We start from the raw sequence: 20,894 nt of genomic DNA, 5'->3' as shown, positions 1-20,894 counted from the left end.
TTTATATCGCCCCCTACTGTTATAATGCCCCTACAGTGCGTCCAGTATTTATATCCCCCTACTGTTATAATGCCCCTACAGTGCCCCCAGTACTTATATTGCCAACTACTTTTATAATGCTCACCCTGAAGTGCCTCCAGTATTTATATTCCTCAGTTTAGTGTCCTCAGAAATGATAATTCCTCAGCCCCTCCACCATACAGTCCCATGTAAATAACATTATTTCACTCCCTCCGCCATAGAGTCCCATGTAAATAACATCACCCCCTCAACTTTCAGTCCCATGTAAATAACATCACTCCCTTCAGTCCTAACTTACAGTCCCAGTTAAATAACTACAACTCCCAGCATTGATCTGCCTCTCCCTTCACTTACCTCTCCTCATGTAGCAGACCTCATTACAGATTCTTCCCAGGAATTCACTTCACTGCTGAGCCTTCCTCTCCTGCACTGGTCACATGACGGTGACATAGTCGTAGGTCCTTTACAGCTACTGCATTAAGAACTGACATGGACTGTGATGTCATCACAGGTTCTTCAGCTCTTGCAGGGCATTAGATTCAATTGTATTGCCATTCTGAGGATGGCAATACAGTCAGGTCCGGCGTCAGCACCCGGCAAACCCGGGCAAATGCCAGGGCCCACTGCTCCAGGGGGGGCCCACTGAGCTGCTATGAGCACTTCCATCAATACAGATGGAAGCACTCATTGCTGTCATTTCACTTACGCAGTACCCCTCTGGTGGGCCCTCTGAGTCACATGAGGCCGGCTGCTGCAGAGACTCAGACACGCCCCCTCTTCACTCAGCAGAGCAGCAGGTTACCTTACCATTTTCAGTGAGTCTGCACTGTGACTGTCTCTTCTCTGTGGGACAGGAGTTGTTTTACTGCTTCATTAAGCAGTTTGCCTCCATGACACCTGCCCCCCCATATCCTGTCCAATCTCATCCTCATGGATCTCCTTTCCTCCTTCATGTATCCAGAACTCTTGTTCCACCCTTCTACCTCCTGTTGCTGCCCTGCACAGACCTCCTGCCACTACTTCTTGTATGAATCCCCCTCAGAGCCCCTTCCACCTACTTTCTGTGTTCACCCCTCCTGTCCATCCAGGGGCCCAGGGCCCCTGTCTCACTCCTCTGCCTCTCATTATGGTGGCGTCTGAACTGCATTCCCCATAAGGACCTTCTAATGTCACAGAGTCATGTGACAGTGCCCCCCCACCCCGTACTGTGCCCCCTTATACCCTGCATTGTGCCCTCTTACCACACCCTGTGCACCGCCAGTAGTCATTCCCTGTATTGTGTCCTCTCATACCCTTTTATCCGGTCACGGTATGGCAGTGTTATCCGGTCACTGTACAGAGGTGTTATACGGTCAATGTATGGCGGTGGTATCCAAAATCTGGATGGTCATAACTGTATCCCTTTCCCTGCCCACGCCATCCTTTTTTAGACCTGGCATGAGCGGGAAAAATATGCAGATTGCGGTGCTAAGGACCTTTGCGCCACAATCTGTGTCAGAAATACGCCTAACAGACGTATTTCTATAAAATAAATGATCACCTAATTGTATTATTATTCGGGGGTAGGGCTAATATCTTTATATTATATAAATTCTAGTGTATTATACTGTGTCCTGTATTTCCCAGTAGAAAATGATCCTTGGGAAACACAATCCTCATCCCTGACCACCAGGACCAGGTAGCGCTCTGTCAGTAGATGGCGGCCTCCCCTCTCCGCCACGCTGCTCCGCTGTGTACTGGTGCTTATTCTGACACTAGGGCTGGGTTCACATCCTATTTTTGTCATCCATTTAATGTATACCAAAAATGTATGCGTTAACAGATGCCTCAGACTGATGTCGTACAGTGGCGTCCATTCCCCATACAGTTATCATTCAAAAGAGCGTTTCTACAGGGAGGAACAAAAATACCAAACTTCAAAAAAGCTAAATTTTGCCAACTAAGAGAGGCCATAGGCCTAACTAATTGGGACAAAGTCCTCAAAAATAAAAATACAGCCACAAAATTAGATATCTTTAAAAGCATCCTAAAATCTCATTGTGAGAGGTACATACTGTATGGGAATAAAAGGTTAAGGAACAAAAAGAAACCAATGTGGATAAATGGAAATTGTAGACCCTGCTCTACTTGTTAGTGAAGGAAATCTCTGTTATTGGTGGCCATCGGAAAGCTCACTCACTGGGATTAGGAAGGTACATGCAGGGTCGGGCTGGCCCACCAGAGAACCAGATGATCCTTTGGTGGGCCCAAGCTCTGACAATAATGAACCCCTAATAAAACAGGGCACTTAAGGTCGTATATACTCAGAGGGTGTACCCTCAGAATCATTTCCTCTGGTGGGCCCAAGGGACTTCAGTCCGACACTGGGTGCATGACATTGTCTGATGTGCTGGTCGGCATACTGACGATCTGCGACTCTGTACTGAAGGTTCCTCCGCTGTATGATCAGCAGGGTATAAATTACTTCTGAAGCCACAGTATAACGAGGGGGGTGGGCACTATGGGTGCCATTATACTGCGGGCAGTAGGGGGGCCAGGATCAGGGCCGGTGCTACCATAAGGCAGACCAAGCGGCTGCCTTAGGGCGCACCCTGGGGGAGGGCGGAAAAATGTGACATGAAGGGGGAGAAATGTGACATGGAGGGCTGATGTGACATAGGGGGGTGATTTGACGTGGAGGGAGAGAAATGTGAAATGGGGGCATGATGGCTGACATGGGGGCATGATGGCTGACATGGGGGCATGATGGCTTACATGGGGGCATGATGGCTTACATGGGGGGCATGATGGATGGGGGCTGATGGCTGACATGGGGGGGCTAATGGCTGACATGGCAGCATGATAGCTGACATGGGGGGCTGATGGATGGGGGCTGATGTCTGACATTGGGGTCTGATTAACATTGGGGGTCTGATTGGGGCTGTTAGCTGAGGTCTGATTGCTGGTCTGACCTGAGGTGTAATGGAAAATATTTTTTTCTTATTATCCTGCTCTAAAACCTAGGTGTGTCTTAGAGGGTGAAAAATACGGTCCTCAAACTAGTGATTGTCTGAAGCAGAGAGAAGATACCAGGACCACACAGAGGAGAAGCCAGCTGCTGCAGACGGGACCAGGGGCAGGTGAGCTGCGAGGGGGGGGGGCGCCAAAATGTAGCTTCACATGTGTTGGCAAAAATCCTTGCACCGGCCCTGGCCAGGAGCGTAACTACCATAGCGGCAGACCATGCGAATGCCATGGGGCCCAGAGCAAGGGGGGGCCCAGTCTTAGTTGGGATCCTCTCCTCTTCTACTGGAGGTGAAAACTTGGTCTCCTCTCTAAAGGAACAACTTTTAGGAAGTGAGGCAGTGAAACTATGGCCCAAGGGTCATTGAAGAGGGTTTAGGCGGAAACCCATCCGTCCTGTGGGGGGCTGGTTTGATCCTTGCTATGGGGGCCTTATTTCTCTATGTACCCCACAGATGGGGGCCTCTATTTATAATAGATGCACTATGTTGGCCATTCTTTATACTGGTAGGCACTATGGGGGCCATTCCTTATATCGGGGGTCATTGCAGGGCTATTCTTTATACTGTGGGCTGATGCCTTTGGGAAACCCACAAGACAGCAGCCCCCGTACCACACAAATATTGAGTCAGAGAGTCAGAGACAGTAGCCCCTTTAAGACACAGATTAATCCCGAGACATACACACCTCTCATGGCCTGTGTCCCTCTAGGCATCAATCTGCCAGTCTGCACAGAGCCCTGCACTCTCTGCAGACTTTCCTGCTCTCTGCGTGTCCATTTTCCTCTTGGATCCCCACCATTTGCCCATTGCCTTGTACATTTTCTCTTTGCCTGGCACGAAAGCCCTCTGTCTGCGTCACTTGTGACTGTTCTATATCTCCACCCTTTTTGCGGAACAGTTCTGTTCTCTACCTTTACCTGACTACGCTGCTCTCCCCTGTGGTCTGGTTGTTTCGGCTGTACCCACCTCACTCCTAAAGTGTGAGTGCACAGGGTCATAACGTTGTTGCTTCCAGCATTGGATAATTACTCAAATGAATTTTGGGCACTGGAGATGTAGCCTGTACCCAGCAGAACCAATAAGAGTCTCTCCTGTTCAGCGTTTCTATTACCAACCGTCTGTAAACTGAAAGGGGTTGTATCCTCTCAAACATTGGTGATGTATCTCTAGGATATGCCACCAATGTCAGATAGGTGCTGGTCCCACCTATCTCTAGAATAGAGCCAGCAAATTGATAGGATGGGAGACAGAGACTGCTTACATGCCACGGGTGCTATTGCCTGCGGCATGTAAGGGGTTAATCGGCCAGGATCAGCGCTGGTCCAGGCCATTAGAACAGGAATGTGGCTCTAATTTTAAAGCCGTACCCCTGCTCTCTGCTGCACGGGAGACAGCATTTAGACAGGGCCACCATATAAAGGCAGCCCAGCCTAAGGCACCTTAGTGGTGGTCACTAAGGGGTTAAAATGCCATGGCTAAATTTTTTTCCCAGTCCGGCAATGGTATAAATACTGTATATGCATGAGCATTAAGAATTCATGTGCCATAGAGCAGTGATGGGATGGGCCAAGGATCTGTGTCCATGCCATCACCAATGAGCGTTGGTTGCAACATTGGACATCATTTTGATACTTTCTAAGAAGTGATAAGTGCTAGATAGGCCTGGATTAGACCACTGGGACCTCAACCAATCGCAAAAATAGGGGACCTGGTCCTTTACTCCCTACCACGCAATTCAAAATCTACGGCACTGATGAGCTGTAGTGGTTCCAGTGGTTGGGCCTCCACCAAAGTAGCAGTTATCATCTATCCAGTTAATAGGTGACAATTGCTTTGGGCCAGAGTACAACTTAGATACCGCATTCAATAGCAACAATGGCACCCAGTGATTTGACAAAGGGAACGGGCCCCCTCTGTCCCTCCAACTTTAGCCTATGGAGAGATTTCTGACCATGAATAACCATTCATTGCACACATAACCTGCCCCACTACGTATACAGAAAATACAGGCAGGAAATGTCTGCAATATGGCTGCCACTAGAGAAGGTTTCAAAAATATAAAAAAATTAAAAGTTTTGGTTCTTCTCATTATATTATAATCTGTAGAGTGATGAATGAGCATCTTATCTTCTACACTTGACGGGAAGGATGAAACTGTCAAGAGTCTTCTTGTAATAATGCCCAAGAAAACAGAACTTTCCACTTCAAGTAGACGGATATTTGAAATTCAGCAAATTCAGATTTTCTCTTTGAAGCAGCGCATCATTTTCCTCACCTTATCCGTGAAATCGAGAGGTTATACAGCTGAATATGCTGAATGATTTCATCCATCAGCCTGTCAGTCATGGCATCAAAGTCTGCAAAGGTGTCATTCTGAAAGGGAGAGAAATATTGGAATGTAGAGAACAGGCAGTGAATGTGAAAAAGCAGCAAAAAATAAACCAGGGCCTGCTGCAGACCATTCTCCAATCTATTTCTTCTTATCCACTCCACCGGAGTAGCCCCTTTTTAAGCACATCTGCATACGACCTACCCTTTTTGTTGCCCCATACAGGCAATGGGACAAAAAGGAGTCTGTTAGGGAGAATCCAACCATGTGTCCTCTACGGCACACTTAAAGAGTTGGGCCAAGATTCAAAAATGTCCCCTGTCCAAAGGATGGGGTTCCAACTACTGGAATCTGTGTGCCTTCCATAAGAACTGAGCAGCAGCCAAACACGCTCCATTCATCTCAATGGGACTTCCACAGACAGCCAAGCTTTGTAATCAACGTCAGCATCTCCCACACAGAGGAAGCGCTGATGCTCAACCACTGTTCCATTCATACGGTGGGAGGTGGGGCAGGGCACAGAATCCCCATTTTTGTGATTGCGGTGGTCCTAGTGGGTGCACCCCAACCATTTATTAAGTTTAAATCTTGGCATCTCCTGGTGGCTTAGCTGTAGGAGGTGGAAAGTTACAATACCGGTTTCAACCAGGCCATAATGACAGCAAAAGGCTCCTCTAACACATGAGAAGGCATCCGTATTATAAATGCCATATGGTAGGTGGAGGGCCCAGGTACAAATTTCAAATTTGGGCCTAGGAGATTCAAGTTACGCCTCTGGCATTTCTCTGGATATCTCTGAGACCAGTAGCATTGCAGTTCAGTCATTTGTGTTCCAGTCTTATTTTGCTTTTTGACTCAAACAGCTGCCAATCATACAAAAATGTGAAAGCATATCCCTCCGTTAGCTCTCCCTGGCAACCAATAATAGTGAGACATCATTTCCTGTCCCAACCTCTCAGATACCTAGAGTATAACAAATGTTTTTTTTTTTTTTCAAATGACAGGAAACTAAATTCATATATTTCCTAGCTAGAATGTGGTTCATCGGAGGAGGGACACTACTATTTCTGCATCTTCTCATTGGTCAAATATATATATATTTTTTTAACTTAAAGAGCATTAGAGTTGCTAATGTTTCACTTACTTGATTTTTTTCAGACATCAGGAAATCCAGATTTCCACCCGGTAACCCCAACTCAAGAAATGTTTTTACTAGTCGGAGGTCTGCGCTGTTACCTGGAATCAGAAGATTAGTGTAAGCTGATGTCAGGCTTCCAGAACTTTCCACCCACAATCCTGTTTCTGCATATTTATATCTCATATAGCAAGCTTGAAAAGCGGAAAACCTTGTCTGCAATATTTGCTAATCTACAAGATCTTCTGTATCTGAAACTAGTAGGAAACTGCGCAAAAGTTTTATGCAGGCGTGGGGAAAAAGCTGCAAAGCAAGAATACTTTCAAATATAGAAGTGTTGATAGTTTATTTTTGATCAATAAAGAATTCAAGAAAATACAATGTGAACGAACAAGAGAGATGTTGCTTCCAAAAAAACATAATCTCATACATAATAGATGCTAACGCGTTTCAAACAGCTAAGTATGTTCTTAGACTAAAAACACATAAAGTGTACTTAGCTGTTCAAAACATGCAAGCGTCTTATGTCCATGATGATAGATTTCTTTGGATGCGACAATAATGTTTTTTTTTTACTTTTCTAGAAGTGCTGTAAATTTTTTTCTTCTTGCACTCAAGTTTGTGGTGAGCTGTTTTTCAGTTGAACTGCTTCTCATTTGGTGTGACCATGCTTTGCCTTCAAAACAGCATCAATTCTTCTAGGGATGCTTGCAAAGATTTGGAAGGAACCCGGCAGAGAAGTTGTTCCAAACATATTGGAACAGCTAACCAAAAATCTTCTGTGGATGTAGGCTTGCTCAAATCCTTTTGTCTCTTCAAGTAATCCCAGATAGACTGGATGATGTGGAGATCAGGGCTCTGTGGGGGCCATATCATTACTCCCAGGACTCCTTGTCCTTCTTTTTACTGAAGATAGTTCTTGACATTGACATTGGCTGTATAGTTGGGGTCGTTGTCTTGCTGCAGAATAAATTTAAATTTAAACTATTAACACTTCTTTTTTTGAAAGCATTGAAGAGATTTGCGTTGTACTGTAGGTTTTATTGTTCTTCTGATGTCACTTATATGCCACTGATGAAAGAGAAGGTGAGGTTATATTGGGAGACAAACATTAATGTCTCTTTATTATATAAGGGGGGGGAGCTTCTCCTGGAGCTAGTAGCCTTACAGAGACAGATCTTAAAGGGGTTTTCCAGGATTTTTATACTGATGACCTATCCTCAGGATAGGTCATCAGTATCTGATCGGTGGGGGTCCGACATCCAGGACCCCTGAAGATCAGCTGTTTGAGAAGGCAGTGACACTCCTGCGAGCACTGCTGCCTTCTCACAGCTCACCAAGCACAGCAATTTGTATAGTGGCTGTGCTTGGTATCGCACTCAGCCCGATTCACTTTAATGAGCCTGAGCGTGTAGTGCCCTTGATCAGGGACACTCTGACGTCTGGACATTTGTGGACATTTCCCTGTTTCCCCTATGCAAAGTTATAAGCTTCTTACTTTATTTCACTTGAAAGGATTAACTTGCACTGTTTATTACTGTGTAACTGCATTTTATATGTACAGTACAGACCAAAAGTTTGGACACACCTTCTCATTCAAAGAGTTCTTTATTTTCATGACTATGAAGGCATCAAAACTATGAATTAACACATGTGGAATTATATACATAACAAACAAGTGTGAAACAACTGCTTTGCACACTCTTGGCATTCTCTTGATGAGCTTCAAGAGGTAGTCCCCTGAAATGGTCTTCCAACAGTCTTGAAGGAGTTCCCAGAGATGCTTAGCACTTGTTGGCCCTTTTGCCTTCACTCTGTGGTCCAGCTCACCCCAAACCATCTTGATTGGGTTCAGGTCCGGTGACTGTGGAGGCCAGGTCATCTGGCGCAGCACCCCATCACTCTCCTTCATGGTCAAATAGCCCTTACTTTCAAAGTTTTCCCAATTTTTCGGCTGACTGACTGACCTTCATTTCTTAAAGTAATGATGGCCACTCGTTTTTCTTTACTTAGCTGCTTTTTTCTTGCCATAATACAGATTCTAACAGTCTATTCAGTAGGACTATCAGCTGTGTATCCACCTGACTTCTCCTCAACGCAACTCAAGGTCCCAACCCCATTTATAAGGCAAGAAATCCCACTTATTAAACCTGACAGGGCACACCTGTGAAGTGAAAACCATTTCAGGGGACTACCTCTTGAAGCTCATCAAGAGAATGCCAAGAGTGTGCAAAGCAGTAATCAAAGCAAAAGGTGGCTACTTTGAAGAACCTAGAATATGACATATTTTCAGTTGTTTCACACTTGTTTGTTATGTATATAATTCCACATGTGTTAATTCATAGTTTTGATGCCTTCATAGTCATGAAAATAAAGAAAACTCTTTGAATGAGAAGGTGTGTCCAAACTTTTGGTCTGTACTGTATGTTGTGATATATATCCTGTCAATTTGCACTATATTTGTGAGACTCTGTGGAAAGTGTTAATGAATACTGGGAGACTTTTGGGACTTTGAATGAGAAGCTTGTAATTTTACACAGCTGCCATAGGGTTAAAAGATGAGCATGTTTTGCAGGAAAAAAGCCAGACTTGTTTACCACCAAAAGCAGATAGTCTGACCTTGTGACTGTCTGGTTTAGCTCTGTTGTTATGCTGTGTCATTGCCATTGAGTATCATTGAAGCTCTAATTTAAGTCTATGAGTGATGGAAAGTGTAACAATGTAACTGTTTGTGCTGATTTTCTCCACCGCTCCCACTAGATGGTTCTAGTTCAGCCAGAAACTGTATATAAGGAGAGCAGTCAGACCCCCTAGTGTTCTGCAGTTAGGGACCAGTGCCTGGAGGGGAAAACTCTGCCAGTCTGCACGAGTGATTAGAAAAAATGCTGAGATGGGGATGCTGAGCCACAGACCACAGTCCTGTGACCAAGGAGCCACCCAGACTACTGAGATACAGACCCTGGGCCTCCAGCCTTTGACCAGGGTACCAGCCTTCTGAGAGAGAGAGAGTGAGAGAGAGAGAGAGAGGAACAGCTAGCTCAGGCCTCTCCTCAGCATTAAACCCTTCTTCCGTCAGGGAGGAGCAGGGCCGGCCTTTGGGGTGTGCGGGCTGTGCGGCCGCACAGGGCGCCATAGTAACAGGGGCGCTGGGCGGCCGACAGCTCGCAATGTAATCTGCGGCAGGCGAGGCTGCACTTGTGTTCTCCCTCGGGGCGCCCCCTCCATCTCCCTCTCCCCTGTCTGACCTGCCTGCTGCCCCCGCCGCTGCCAATAAGAAGAGAGGCAGGAGGAGGAGGGGAGGGGAGGGGCTGTGGCCACTGCGCCACCAATGAAAAAAACTGACCTGAAATACAAATACAGGAGGCGGGTGCTGGAATCAAATAGCCGGCACCCGACCTCTGTGACAGGGAGCTGCGATCAGCTGCAGTTGAGTTAACCCTTCAGGTGCGGTACCTGAGGGGTTAACTGCCGCTGATCGCAGCTCCCTGTCACAGAGGTCGGGTGCCGGCTATTTGATTCCAGCACCCGCCTCCTGTATTTGTATAAGAAACGTTGGTGGCACAGTGCGGCCCCCCCCCCCCAACACCCCAGTATAAGAAACGGTGGCACAGTGCGGCCCCCCCCCCCAACACCCCAGTATAAGAAACATTGGTGGCACAGTGGGAAGTGCCAGTGAGGGTTAAAAAATTAACTCACCTCCTCCAGTTGATCGCATAGCTGCCGGTCTCCTGTTTTCTTCAGGACCTGTGGTGACGTCACTGAGCTCATCACATGACCCATTACCATGGTGATGGATCATGTGATGAGCACAGTGATGTCACCACAGGTCCTTTGACAGGTCATGAAGAAAGAACAGAAGACGATCAATTGGAGGAGGTGAGTTAATTATTTTTTAACCCTCATTGGCACTGCCCACTGCGCCACCAATGTTTGTTATATTGAGGGGGGGCGCACTGCACCACCAATGTTTATTATATTGGGGGGGGGGCGCACTGCGCCACCAATGTTTATTATACTGGGGTGTTGGGGGGGCGCACTGCGCCACCAATGTTTATTATATTGGGGGGGGCGCACTGCGCCACCAATGTTTATTATACTGGGGTGTTGGGGGGGCGCACTGCGCCACCAATGTTTATTATATTGGGGGGGCGCACTGCGCCACCAATGTTTATTATATTGGGGGGGCGCACTGCGCCACCAATGTTTATTATATTGGGGGGGCGCACTGCGCACAACGATGGGTTAGGGAAATTTCACAGCAGAGTGCGCATGCGCTGGGAGCCTCGCCGGCGGTTAGGGTAGGGAAAAATTATGGGCCAGTGCACAGGTGCGGTGATCGGATGGATGTTCTCAGCTGGACACCGGCCGACACTGCGCATGCGCTGGGAGCCTCACCAGCGGTTAGGGTAGGGAAAAAGCACTGGCCCGTACGTAATTTTTCCCTTCCCTAACCGCTGGTGAGGCTCCTGGCGCATGCGCACTCTGCTGTGAAACTTCCCTAACCTGTCGTTGTGCGCCTGCGCGGCGCTGCACACCTCCTCACGTCATGTCCGGTGCGACTGGAAGTGACGAGGGTGGGGAAATCTCACGAAGTAGGGAAGTATAACATTACACCGGCCTTTGGGGTGTGTGGGCTGGTAACTACTTGGTTGGATAGTCAGCCAGCCTATGCCATGATGCCAGCAACAAGCAGTGTTTTTTTTTTTTTTTTGGGGGGGGGGGGGGCGCCACAAGGTTAGCTCGCACAGGGCGCCTGAACACCTAAGGCCGGCCCTGGGGAGGAGACTGGAGAAGCCAGCCCTATGCCTCGCCTGTATTGTTTTGCACCTGAATTCCTCTAGTAAAGAAGCACACTGATTTACTGCAGACCCTGATACTCTGGACTTATTTCCCATTGGGGTGCACTATGACTTACCATCCCTTCTGGAGAGCACCAAAATGTGGTGACTAGTGTTGGTCGAGCACCAAAGTGCTCGGGTGCTCGAGTAGAACACCTCGGGATGCTCTGGTGCTCTATGGAGCACCCGAGCACAATGGAAGTCAATGGGAGAACCCGAGCATTAAACCAGGCACCCCCTGCTCTGAAGAGGGGAGGGTGTCTGGTTCATAGGAAAAGGTCAGAAATTGATGGAAACACCACTGAAATGGTTCGGGAACAGCATGGGGAGGATGTCTGGATGCATCTTGGACTCCCAGGTTGCTGCTGGGAATGATGTTGTCTGAGTAGTACGCCACTTTTACAGACTGACAATATCATCATATCATCATACCTGGTCCTGTCAATCAGAGTACAGAGAGCAGAGCCTCTAGGTGTAAAGGCAACGCCCCTGTTGCTCCTAGAGGCTCATTTGCATATATTAAAACATCATATTTCTCAGCAATGCGGGCACATATAAACATGGGACCAACACAGATGCCTTCAGCTGCCAAGCGCACATGTAACAGGTCAGCCAGTGTCATAGGTACAAATCTGCTGACAGAAGCCCTTTAAGCCATTCCACTTTCTTGCTGCGTGGGGCTCATCAGCAGGGTGAAGAGTCTGGTGCCATGTGCCTGCGGGGCTATGCAAGTGCATGCACAGTTATCCTCTACTAGATTTTTCAGAAGATTTTTTTTTCTTGATATAATTTCCACTCGCAACAGATGAAGATTTTAGTTACATTGCATCCCATTTCTTGCTCCTCACATTACATGGAAGAGGGCATATAAAACCATCTCTTGTACTCTCACTCCCTCCCTGGCTCATTCCAGTGGTTCTCCTCTTGCCCGCAGTCTTTATTGTATAGTCTGTATAGGAAGTGTCTAGTCAGTCTAAGGCCTCATGCACACGGCCGCTGTTTTGGTCCGCATCCGAGCCGCAGTTTTGGCGGCTCGGATGCAGACCAATTCACTTCAGTGGGGCTACAAAAGATGCGGACAGCACTCCTTGTGCTGTCCACATCCGTTGCTCCGTTCCGTGGGCCGCCCAAAAAAATATAACCTGTCCTATTGTTGTCCGCGCTTTGCGGACAAGAATAGGCAGTTATATTAAAGGCTGTCCGTGCCATTCCGCAAACGGTTGTGTGCATGTAGCCTAAGCCATGGTAGTGTCAGATGCAGATGTGCGAAGATGTAGCAGTGAGGGGAGGCTCCCTGTTCAGCAGGAGTCTCTCCAGAGGGAAGCAGCTCGCAGAGCACCATGACTCCTTACAGATTTACAGACAGAATATTGCGAGGGGGTCAACAGCCAAAGGCTCCCCACTTCAGATGTACCAAAACAGTCTTAAAGTCCAGCGACCAGACTAAAGCCAAGTTTAGCACAGCAGAGAGATAAAGCAGAATATTTAAGTTTGCCTGCCAATTTATGCCAAAAGCTGGAACCAAGAGAAGCAGCACTTTTTGTATGGATGCAAGTTGAATCAATAAAGCTGTTAAACTTTATAAAAGTCTGGAATTGACTATATCTCCTCTTCCACCATTACTTTAACCTTTATTGCTTCGGAGCCTAACCCTGGGGAGCGACGGTATCCAGGTAGGCGCACCGTGACACACACAGAGACTATTAAGGCTGAACCACACCACTCGGCATTCCTAACCTGGGACACGATCAGCCCTGGGGTGCGGCACGTTGCATGGAAGTAATAATTTCAACTATCTACTGGTGAGAGGAGAACATTCCATGGAAACAGTCCTGAGAGGAGAAACATCTCCAAATCACTGCTGGCTGGAGCAGTCCTGTCCTGCAGTACCCATTCCCTCTTCGCTAGTCACCGTTAAAGTGTGTGTATGTGTTTCACAGTATAAATGTGTGTATATACAGTGTGTGTGTGTGTGTGTGTGTGTGTGTATGACTCCCAGTGTTATACTGCAGGCAGTAGGTTTATATGTCAGTGTATATACGGTATTGACCGCCAGCGTGTAATTATCCATACCCTTTACATACAAGTATGGTAACAATATGACATCACTAATCAACTTTACATTGAAGGGGTTGTTCCCCTTTAGTGATTTTTTTTTACAGTCCCACGATACTAAACAATGTCCCACGATACTAAACATACTTACGTGATTCTTGCTGCTGGGATCCGGCTCTATTACTACCCAAGGAATCCGGTCTCCCCGTGACAGCATCCGATTTGACATCTGGTCACATGACTACAGCGGTGATATAAAACCCATGCGGCAGTGATCCAGTGACATAATGCACTGGGGCACACGTCACCGCTACGGCCGCTTATTGGCTGCACAGGTCACGTGAGCGGATGTTGACGCGAGGAGACTGGCGTAGGTAACGATGGAGCCGGAACCCAGCTGCGGGGATCAGGTAAGTAAGATTATTATTGAGGGTCTGGTCCCACTTTAGGGTCTGTAAATAAGGTCACCAAAAGTTTTTTTTTTTCTAGCTTTATACAAATTACAGATATAATACCGTCCAGTCCATGTACACAGACCACGAGGTGAATTCCGTCTTCCAGATGATCCTCTTCCGGAGGAAAATATGGTATCTCGGAAGCCAGTAGAGAGAGGTCACTGTACAGGAAACTTTCAAACTTCAGGTGTTTTCTGAACTTTTCTTTTGCCTGATGAAAACTAGAAAACACAGTCATTAACAGCTTGGATATAGAAACCAAGCCAGCTGCAGGTAATGCGTCGTCAGAAAATGACTTATTGGTTATATTACGTTCTTATAGTGAACATATTTTTTTTGAAATTGTATTAAAAAAATTGTATATAAACCTGCAGTTTTCACTCTGACCACTAGGCCTAAAATATGTTGATGAGGTTTTCTCACCTGAGACATTGGTGGCATATTGCTAGGATAGGTGGGGATCCCAAAATCACCTATCTGTAGATAGTGCCCAAAGTTCAGAAGAGAGCACTGTGCATGTGCGGCCACCATCTGTTCATTTCTATTGGAGAGCCGAAAATAGCCGAACGGCACTCAAATATTTTTGTGTCCCCCCCCCTTAGAAATGAATAGAAGGTGGTTGCAGTGTGCTGTCGTTCTCGTAAGGAGCTTCGTTCTAGAGATAGGTGAGGGTCCTAAAGTTGGGACTCACACCTATCTGACATGGGGCTTCTGAGCAGAGTATAAATGTAGCTGGTGTCTACACTGCCCTGAAAATTGTAGGCTTAGGCAAGTCCAAGAGAGGCGGTATATAAGTGTCAGGGACCCATCTGCGGAAGCCACCTTGACGCCTGGTAGATGGGCACAAAAATGTGCGCAAAGAGCTTCTATTTTTTCCATTTATAGTAGGTATAATACCACTTTAATTTAGAATGATCCCCATTTCTCAGCTCTATTATTTGTATGTGAAATGTTGCGCAGCCATTTTTTTTATTAACCATGTTTGCTTGATGGATATGCCCCTGTGACTATGAATATGAATGTGCTAGTCTAAATTTTCTTCTAGTATATTATTAGTCTTTGTGGCCAGTGTGAAAAATGCAGGATTATATACACTTGTAAGTATAGATAGTAACATGAAAAAAAAAAAAGAATAAAAATTCTAAAAACAAATATGTTCAACATAAAAACGTGATCTAAACAATGCCATTTTGGGGTGACACATTCCCTTTAACTAGTGCACCCTTTATAAGGATTAGATCTATGAAAGCAATGTACTAGACACCTGCATATTGTAAAACTGGAAAAATTATGGTCCAAAGAAATTTATTGAACCAGGGAAATTCTAAGAGATTCTACTAATTCTATTGAAAACTTTACTGAGCGCAATATTGAAAGTCTATCCCCAGTCATCAATATCTGATCCATACCGATCAGCTGTGTGAAGAGGTTGCAATGCCTCGGTGAGCACTGCAGCCTCCTCACAGCATACCAAACACAGCACCGTACATTGTATAGTGGCTGTGTTTGGTATTGCAGCCCAGGTCCACCCCCCATTTGTGGGACTGAGCTGCGCCTAGGCCATGTGACCAATGAACGTGACATCGCTGTCCTAGGAAGAGGACACAGCGCTCATCAGAGCACCGCAACCCCTTCAAACTGATCGTCAAAGGTGCCTGGAGTCGGACTCCCGCCCATCAGATATTGATGACCTACCCTGAGGATAGGTCAATATTTTACTCCTGAGAACCCTTTTAAAGAGAATTTGTCAAGAGACAGTCTTCCAACCATGTAAGGTTGATGTAAATGGGAGTAAGTTCAATGGGGTGTTCTGTAAAATATGCTAAGCAGACCCACCACCATGTACTGATTTGTGGAGAGGGATCATGTGGCAAACGTTTATATAAGAATAGTGTACATCTGCTGGGTTGTCTCATCTGAGAAGAACGACTGGCTGTGGAACCCAAGGTAATAGAAAAGTGAACCCTATGGCATACTGTATACATTGTGAATGGGAAAGGGTATTCTGCAGATGCAACATTACCCATGGGCATCTACTGGGCTATACATATGCTGAACACAGAATATATTGGCCAATATTATTCTGTATCTCACCTGAGCATTCTTTCATTAATCTCTTCATCGGTATCTGAAGAATTATCAGAGATAACCCCGAAAGATCCCAAAGGTTGTCTCGTTATAGGGAATAATACTTGTTTTGCAGGAAACCCAGGGATCACTGGAGAGTCTTTTTGTATAGAAGAAAAAGGCAAACAAGTGGCGGTACAGGAAACTGATAGATTGACCATTTCAATGCCACGTCTTCCATCCATTGCAATGACTGTTGACCCACCTGAGTTTGACTCAGATACAGACGGACAGACACTCCTATTCACTTTACTTTTTTGGTCCATGTCACATAATTCATGGTCAGAACCTGATTCGAGCAGCTGATCACTACTTGAGTCTTCTGTGAGTTCAACCTCATGCAAAAATGGAAATTCATTCATAGTTTCTTTGAATGGAGGCATGATGGAGGTTTCAATATGGGCAGCATCTCCATCCATTAAGGTGCCCATTGAAAAGATTGTTGAGTTTATCATTCCTGGTGCCTTACTTAGGCATTCGGAGAAGCATTCATTCTCATGGATGTTTGGATTGAACAGCTGTGATGGACTATAAAGGTTATCATCCTCAAAACCAAGTTTGTCTGCTTCTGAGTATAAATTCTCCAAACTACTATTGGAATTTGAAATTAGACCTTCAACCTCTATTTCAACCAATGAAGACTCAACGGGTATATTAAGAGTTTCAAAAGCCCTGACTACATCAGTCCTCTCCATGTCATGGTTCTTTGCTAAAACTTCTTCTTGGTTATCCTCATCGACCAGATTCTTCGACAAGGTATCATCCAATGGCTCCTCTGGGCTACTGATTTGTGGTGCAGAAACTGACTTTGTTAATTTGGAAAGTTCTACATCATGTTCTTCTTCTTCAAATGGTAGAGAATTAATGGAGCTCAGAGAGGCCTGTATCCCACTTGGTAAACTTGTGTTACTTTCCGTTTTTCCTCCTTCCAAGGAATTTCTGTGCATCTCATGCTTCCTGGAATAATGGTGGAGAAGTTGCTTATCACAAGTTAAATCCATTTTTCTGGTTCGGCTATCACACCACGCTACTGAGCTTGGCTCACTTTCAATTCCAGAATCAGATATGACTGAGGATGACCTTTTGATGGCACTAGACATCAATGGAAAATCATCATGCTTGTTACCATGGAAAGTCTTTGCTACAACAGCATTTTTCAAGGATCTGCTGATTAATTCAGTGCTGTTGCTTTTGGAAAGTATGTGAACACCCTGATGTAACCTTTTGTTATCTGAACATAGATTGGATTTGCAGTCACCATCAAGTTCTTGCATTGCAATATTTTCGGTAGATTGGCTGCCATCAACAGTATCCAACTCTACCATAGACTTGTGACCATTTAGAGAAGACTCGTGTTGATCACTCGAGACATTGACATGCCGATCCAATTCACCAGGTAGTAAATCATTGTGTTTAATGTCATCTGAGTCTTCAGTAGAAACTTGCTCTATGTTTTGGACTGAAACATCCAGGTCTGTAACAGACATAACATCTTGGTCTCCAGACATTCTTTGAAAGCATTGCGTTGGAGTCTGATCTATCTCATCATTGTCTGGAACATCGATACATGGACTTGTCTTCTCAAAAGAAGCATTTTCATGAATGGTGGTAGTTTGAATGACATGGGAGCTCATATTTTTTAATAGATTCTCAGAATCATATGCTCTTTTATTAGTTGCTTCCAAATGTTTTTCACCTGCAAAATATTTAAGTAAAAATACAGAAACAACAAAACTGATTCAAGTCATGGATTAAGACTATCTAAGAAAACTCTAAGCTTGCTATGAGCCTCCAGAAATGATTTGGTTACTGTGGCTGCTCAAAAATGAGATTCTTCTGGATGAAGGTACAGTCGAGGGGATGCTATCCTAGCTAAGCCCCAGAAGAGCCTAGTGTCATATAGGGATGGAGTGTGGTGAATGATGCACTGCCCCACCACAGTTGTAGAAGGAGACTAAAAGGAGAATAGGTTTCATGACATTTGGCAGATTGAGCTGCTGCACTGGAGTACTGTTGATATTTGGAAGCGGTAGGCTAAGACCTGGCTAATCTGAGAATGGTGGTGATACTATGGCAATGACAATATGGCTGCACACAAATTGCCCAGGGCTCTGTAATATGGATCTATAGGCTGGTGCTTACTGCTGGGCTATGACTGCAATGGAAAGAAGGGGCACATGTGGGTGCTCTCTGATGACAGGCCACCGGGCATTAACCAATTATTTTACTAATCAGTCTACCAGAGTCAAGTAATATAAGGTTGGATGGTACTCCGATTAGATTACGTGGGTATTAGGAGATGGTTCCCAAACCGGATATATATAATTAGTTAGACTCCTGTACTCCACTTGGGTTTCAAAATAATGCTTTTATTTTTTTTGCGGTTCCAGTCAAAAATGTTTTTCGGCATACAGCCTTCTTCAGTACAACTGGAAAGGCATGTAAGAGTGTCACAATAAGTATGCAATAGTCATACATTACATAATACATCGGTATACAATTTGGACAGAAGAAGAAAATAATATCGATATAACATATTGAGAAGAACGCAGTCCGTCCTCAAAGGACCATAAAGAATCGTATTCAACGGTGGTACCTCTGGCAACGTGGAGGGAGGGGTAATAATACAATGGATCACATGGATGATGTGTGGGGGTCCAGGTTGGCGATGAATCCTCATTAATCGTTGTGTTGTACAGATTTCACAAATAGGTAGGCAGAGTTAAGGAGAGGATACGAAGATGCAGTATGAGGGGCATTATGTCATCCTGACATAATGCCCCTCATACTGCATCTTCGTACCCTCTCCTTAACTCTGCCTACCTATTTGTGAAATCTGTACAACACACCACTGAGGAAGGGGCCTGTTACCCCGAAACGCGTATGGGAAAAAGACAGTGAGGGAACATCAAGGAACAACATTTGGAAATCGTCTGTTTTCAACTACTAACATCTACAGATTATTTTGAAAACCCTGCATGGAAATTCAAGTCATCTGACCGCCCAGCTAACCACGTGGGACGCCACAAGTCCTGGAAGGTCAAAGCAGAGCAAAGAAATCATACTGCTATCCAGGCAAGAGGGGAAACTCCATAGACTTTACCAACAGGTCCTGGAAGCTCAAAGCATCGCACCTGATAAGCTGGTGCACAAACGGACCGAATACAGGAGCGGTAAAGTATTCTATACATAGTATAGCATTGGATTATTGCAAACCTGTTAAAATCTGTGGATGTCATTGATTACTTTGGACATTGCTCTATTGAACATTGTGTTTTCCTACAAGTATAGCTACAAATACAAATCAGGGTCACAATTGCCTTTGGACCATATTGCGTCAACCACCCCCCCCCCCCCCCCTAAGGATTTTTTTAGCACATAGAAGTGTATGTTTTGTATTTTTAGTCTGAGTTTTAACATTGTTTGAATGTATGAATTTTATGCAACATGTTGTAAATTATTTTAAAGTACTATATATAAAAGTATCTTATATACCAACCAACTTGTCTGTGTTGCCTGATAAAGAGTGATGCCCAATCCAATTGATTACCTTCTTACTCTACCAGCATTAGGGAGTGCTGTTGGGCAGTGCACCTACTCAATAGCGGAGCAGGAAGTGAGCCACCAACCTTTTGCTATTTACACTCTTACATGCCTTTCCAGTTGTACTGAAGAAGGCTGTATGCCGAAAAACGTTTTTGACTGGAACCGCAAAAAAATAAAAGCATTATTTTGAAACCCAAGTGGAGAACAGGAGTCTAACTAATCAGTCTACCAGAGTAATCGCTAGGCTGCCCTTCATCCAGGATAATGATTTAGTTAGCTTTTTTTACACCTGCATTTAATTACCCTGGCCATAGCATATTGACTTGTAGGAGCCCCTCCTGGCACCAAGCATTAAGGGTTCACGCCCCACCAAACTTCCTGCAGCTATGCCCATGGCTAGACCCATTGTTAAAATAATAATTTATTATGCCATAAAAAAATGTCAAGTACATAACTGTCCTCCTGATGCCCCATAGACTGTATGTACTACACTTTACATTATCCAGGATTCCCTTTGTGTGGTTGTAGACAAGGTTTGTACTTTTTATATAAACCTATGAACCTGTTCTGAATAACCTACAATGGAAAAAAATACTTAAAAAATGATTGACCTTTTTGGGGGTTTTCCACATATCGGTCTTCAAAGATGATAGGAAGAGAATTCCAGTCTCCGTCGATGTCCAAACATTCGACAGGTAGTGGAGGCATGCTGGTGAAGTACTCAGAACTCCTGACCTCTGCTGATAAGTTACTGTGACTTTGAATTCTAAAAACAATAATGTCATAGTCAAATGAAAGAATCATAAAATCAAAATGAGTTGTGTGATGAGGAGACATCAGCCCTTCAAACCTCAATGGGGTTGGTGGTGGAGACATAGTCTTACATATAGTCATGATTCCTACATCCTCCTACATTTCTTACCATTTAATATTTACAGTCTCTATATAGTCCTGCTGTATGAGGATGGGCAACAAGAAGCAAGAGTAAAGCAAGAGTTATAATTAACTCTTGCTTTACTGAAGATGATAAGAAGCTTCCCGAACCAAAGGTCATTAATACATTGGAAGTATGAACTTTTTTTAGCCTGGTATCTTTGTATATATACAAGTGGACACAGGACTCCAGTTCTTGTGATAATTGGGGGTCCCAATACTGGACTCCCACAAATCAGGCACTTATAGTGGTGCTTGAAAGTTTGTGAACCTTTCAAAATTTTCTATATTTCTGCATAAATTTGACCCAAAACTACATCAGATTTTCACATAAGTCCTAAAAGTAGACAAAATTAGCCACATCAAAAAATGAGTCAAAAATAGGAATAATTTATTTATTATTTGATCCAATATGAAATGTCTGTGAGTGGCAAAAGTATGTGAACCTTT

General features: G+C 44.9%; 1 protein-coding gene across 1 annotated transcript in view; it reads right to left on the bottom strand.

The window, feature by feature from the left end:
- The window catches only part of FAM135B (family with sequence similarity 135 member B), a 115,282-nt gene that overhangs the window by 21,590 nt on the left and 72,798 nt on the right, over positions 1-20,894 (bottom strand). Inside the window, exons 11-15 of the mRNA XM_040433829.1 lie at positions 20,123-20,277; positions 15,933-17,661; positions 13,899-14,059; positions 6,500-6,591; positions 5,302-5,399 (exon numbers count right to left, since the gene is read on the bottom strand). Coding sequence (XP_040289763.1) covers positions 5,302-5,399; positions 6,500-6,591; positions 13,899-14,059; positions 15,933-17,661; positions 20,123-20,277 — 2,235 coding nt within the window. The remainder of the gene's footprint in view (positions 1-5,301; positions 5,400-6,499; positions 6,592-13,898; positions 14,060-15,932; positions 17,662-20,122; positions 20,278-20,894) is intronic.

This window comes from Bufo bufo, chromosome 5 (genome assembly GCF_905171765.1).
Source record: "Bufo bufo chromosome 5, aBufBuf1.1, whole genome shotgun sequence".
Taxonomy (NCBI): domain Eukaryota; kingdom Metazoa; phylum Chordata; class Amphibia; order Anura; family Bufonidae; genus Bufo; species Bufo bufo.
The sequence above is the reverse complement of the archived record's forward strand: the minus strand, read 5'-3'. Positions and strand labels throughout refer to the sequence as shown.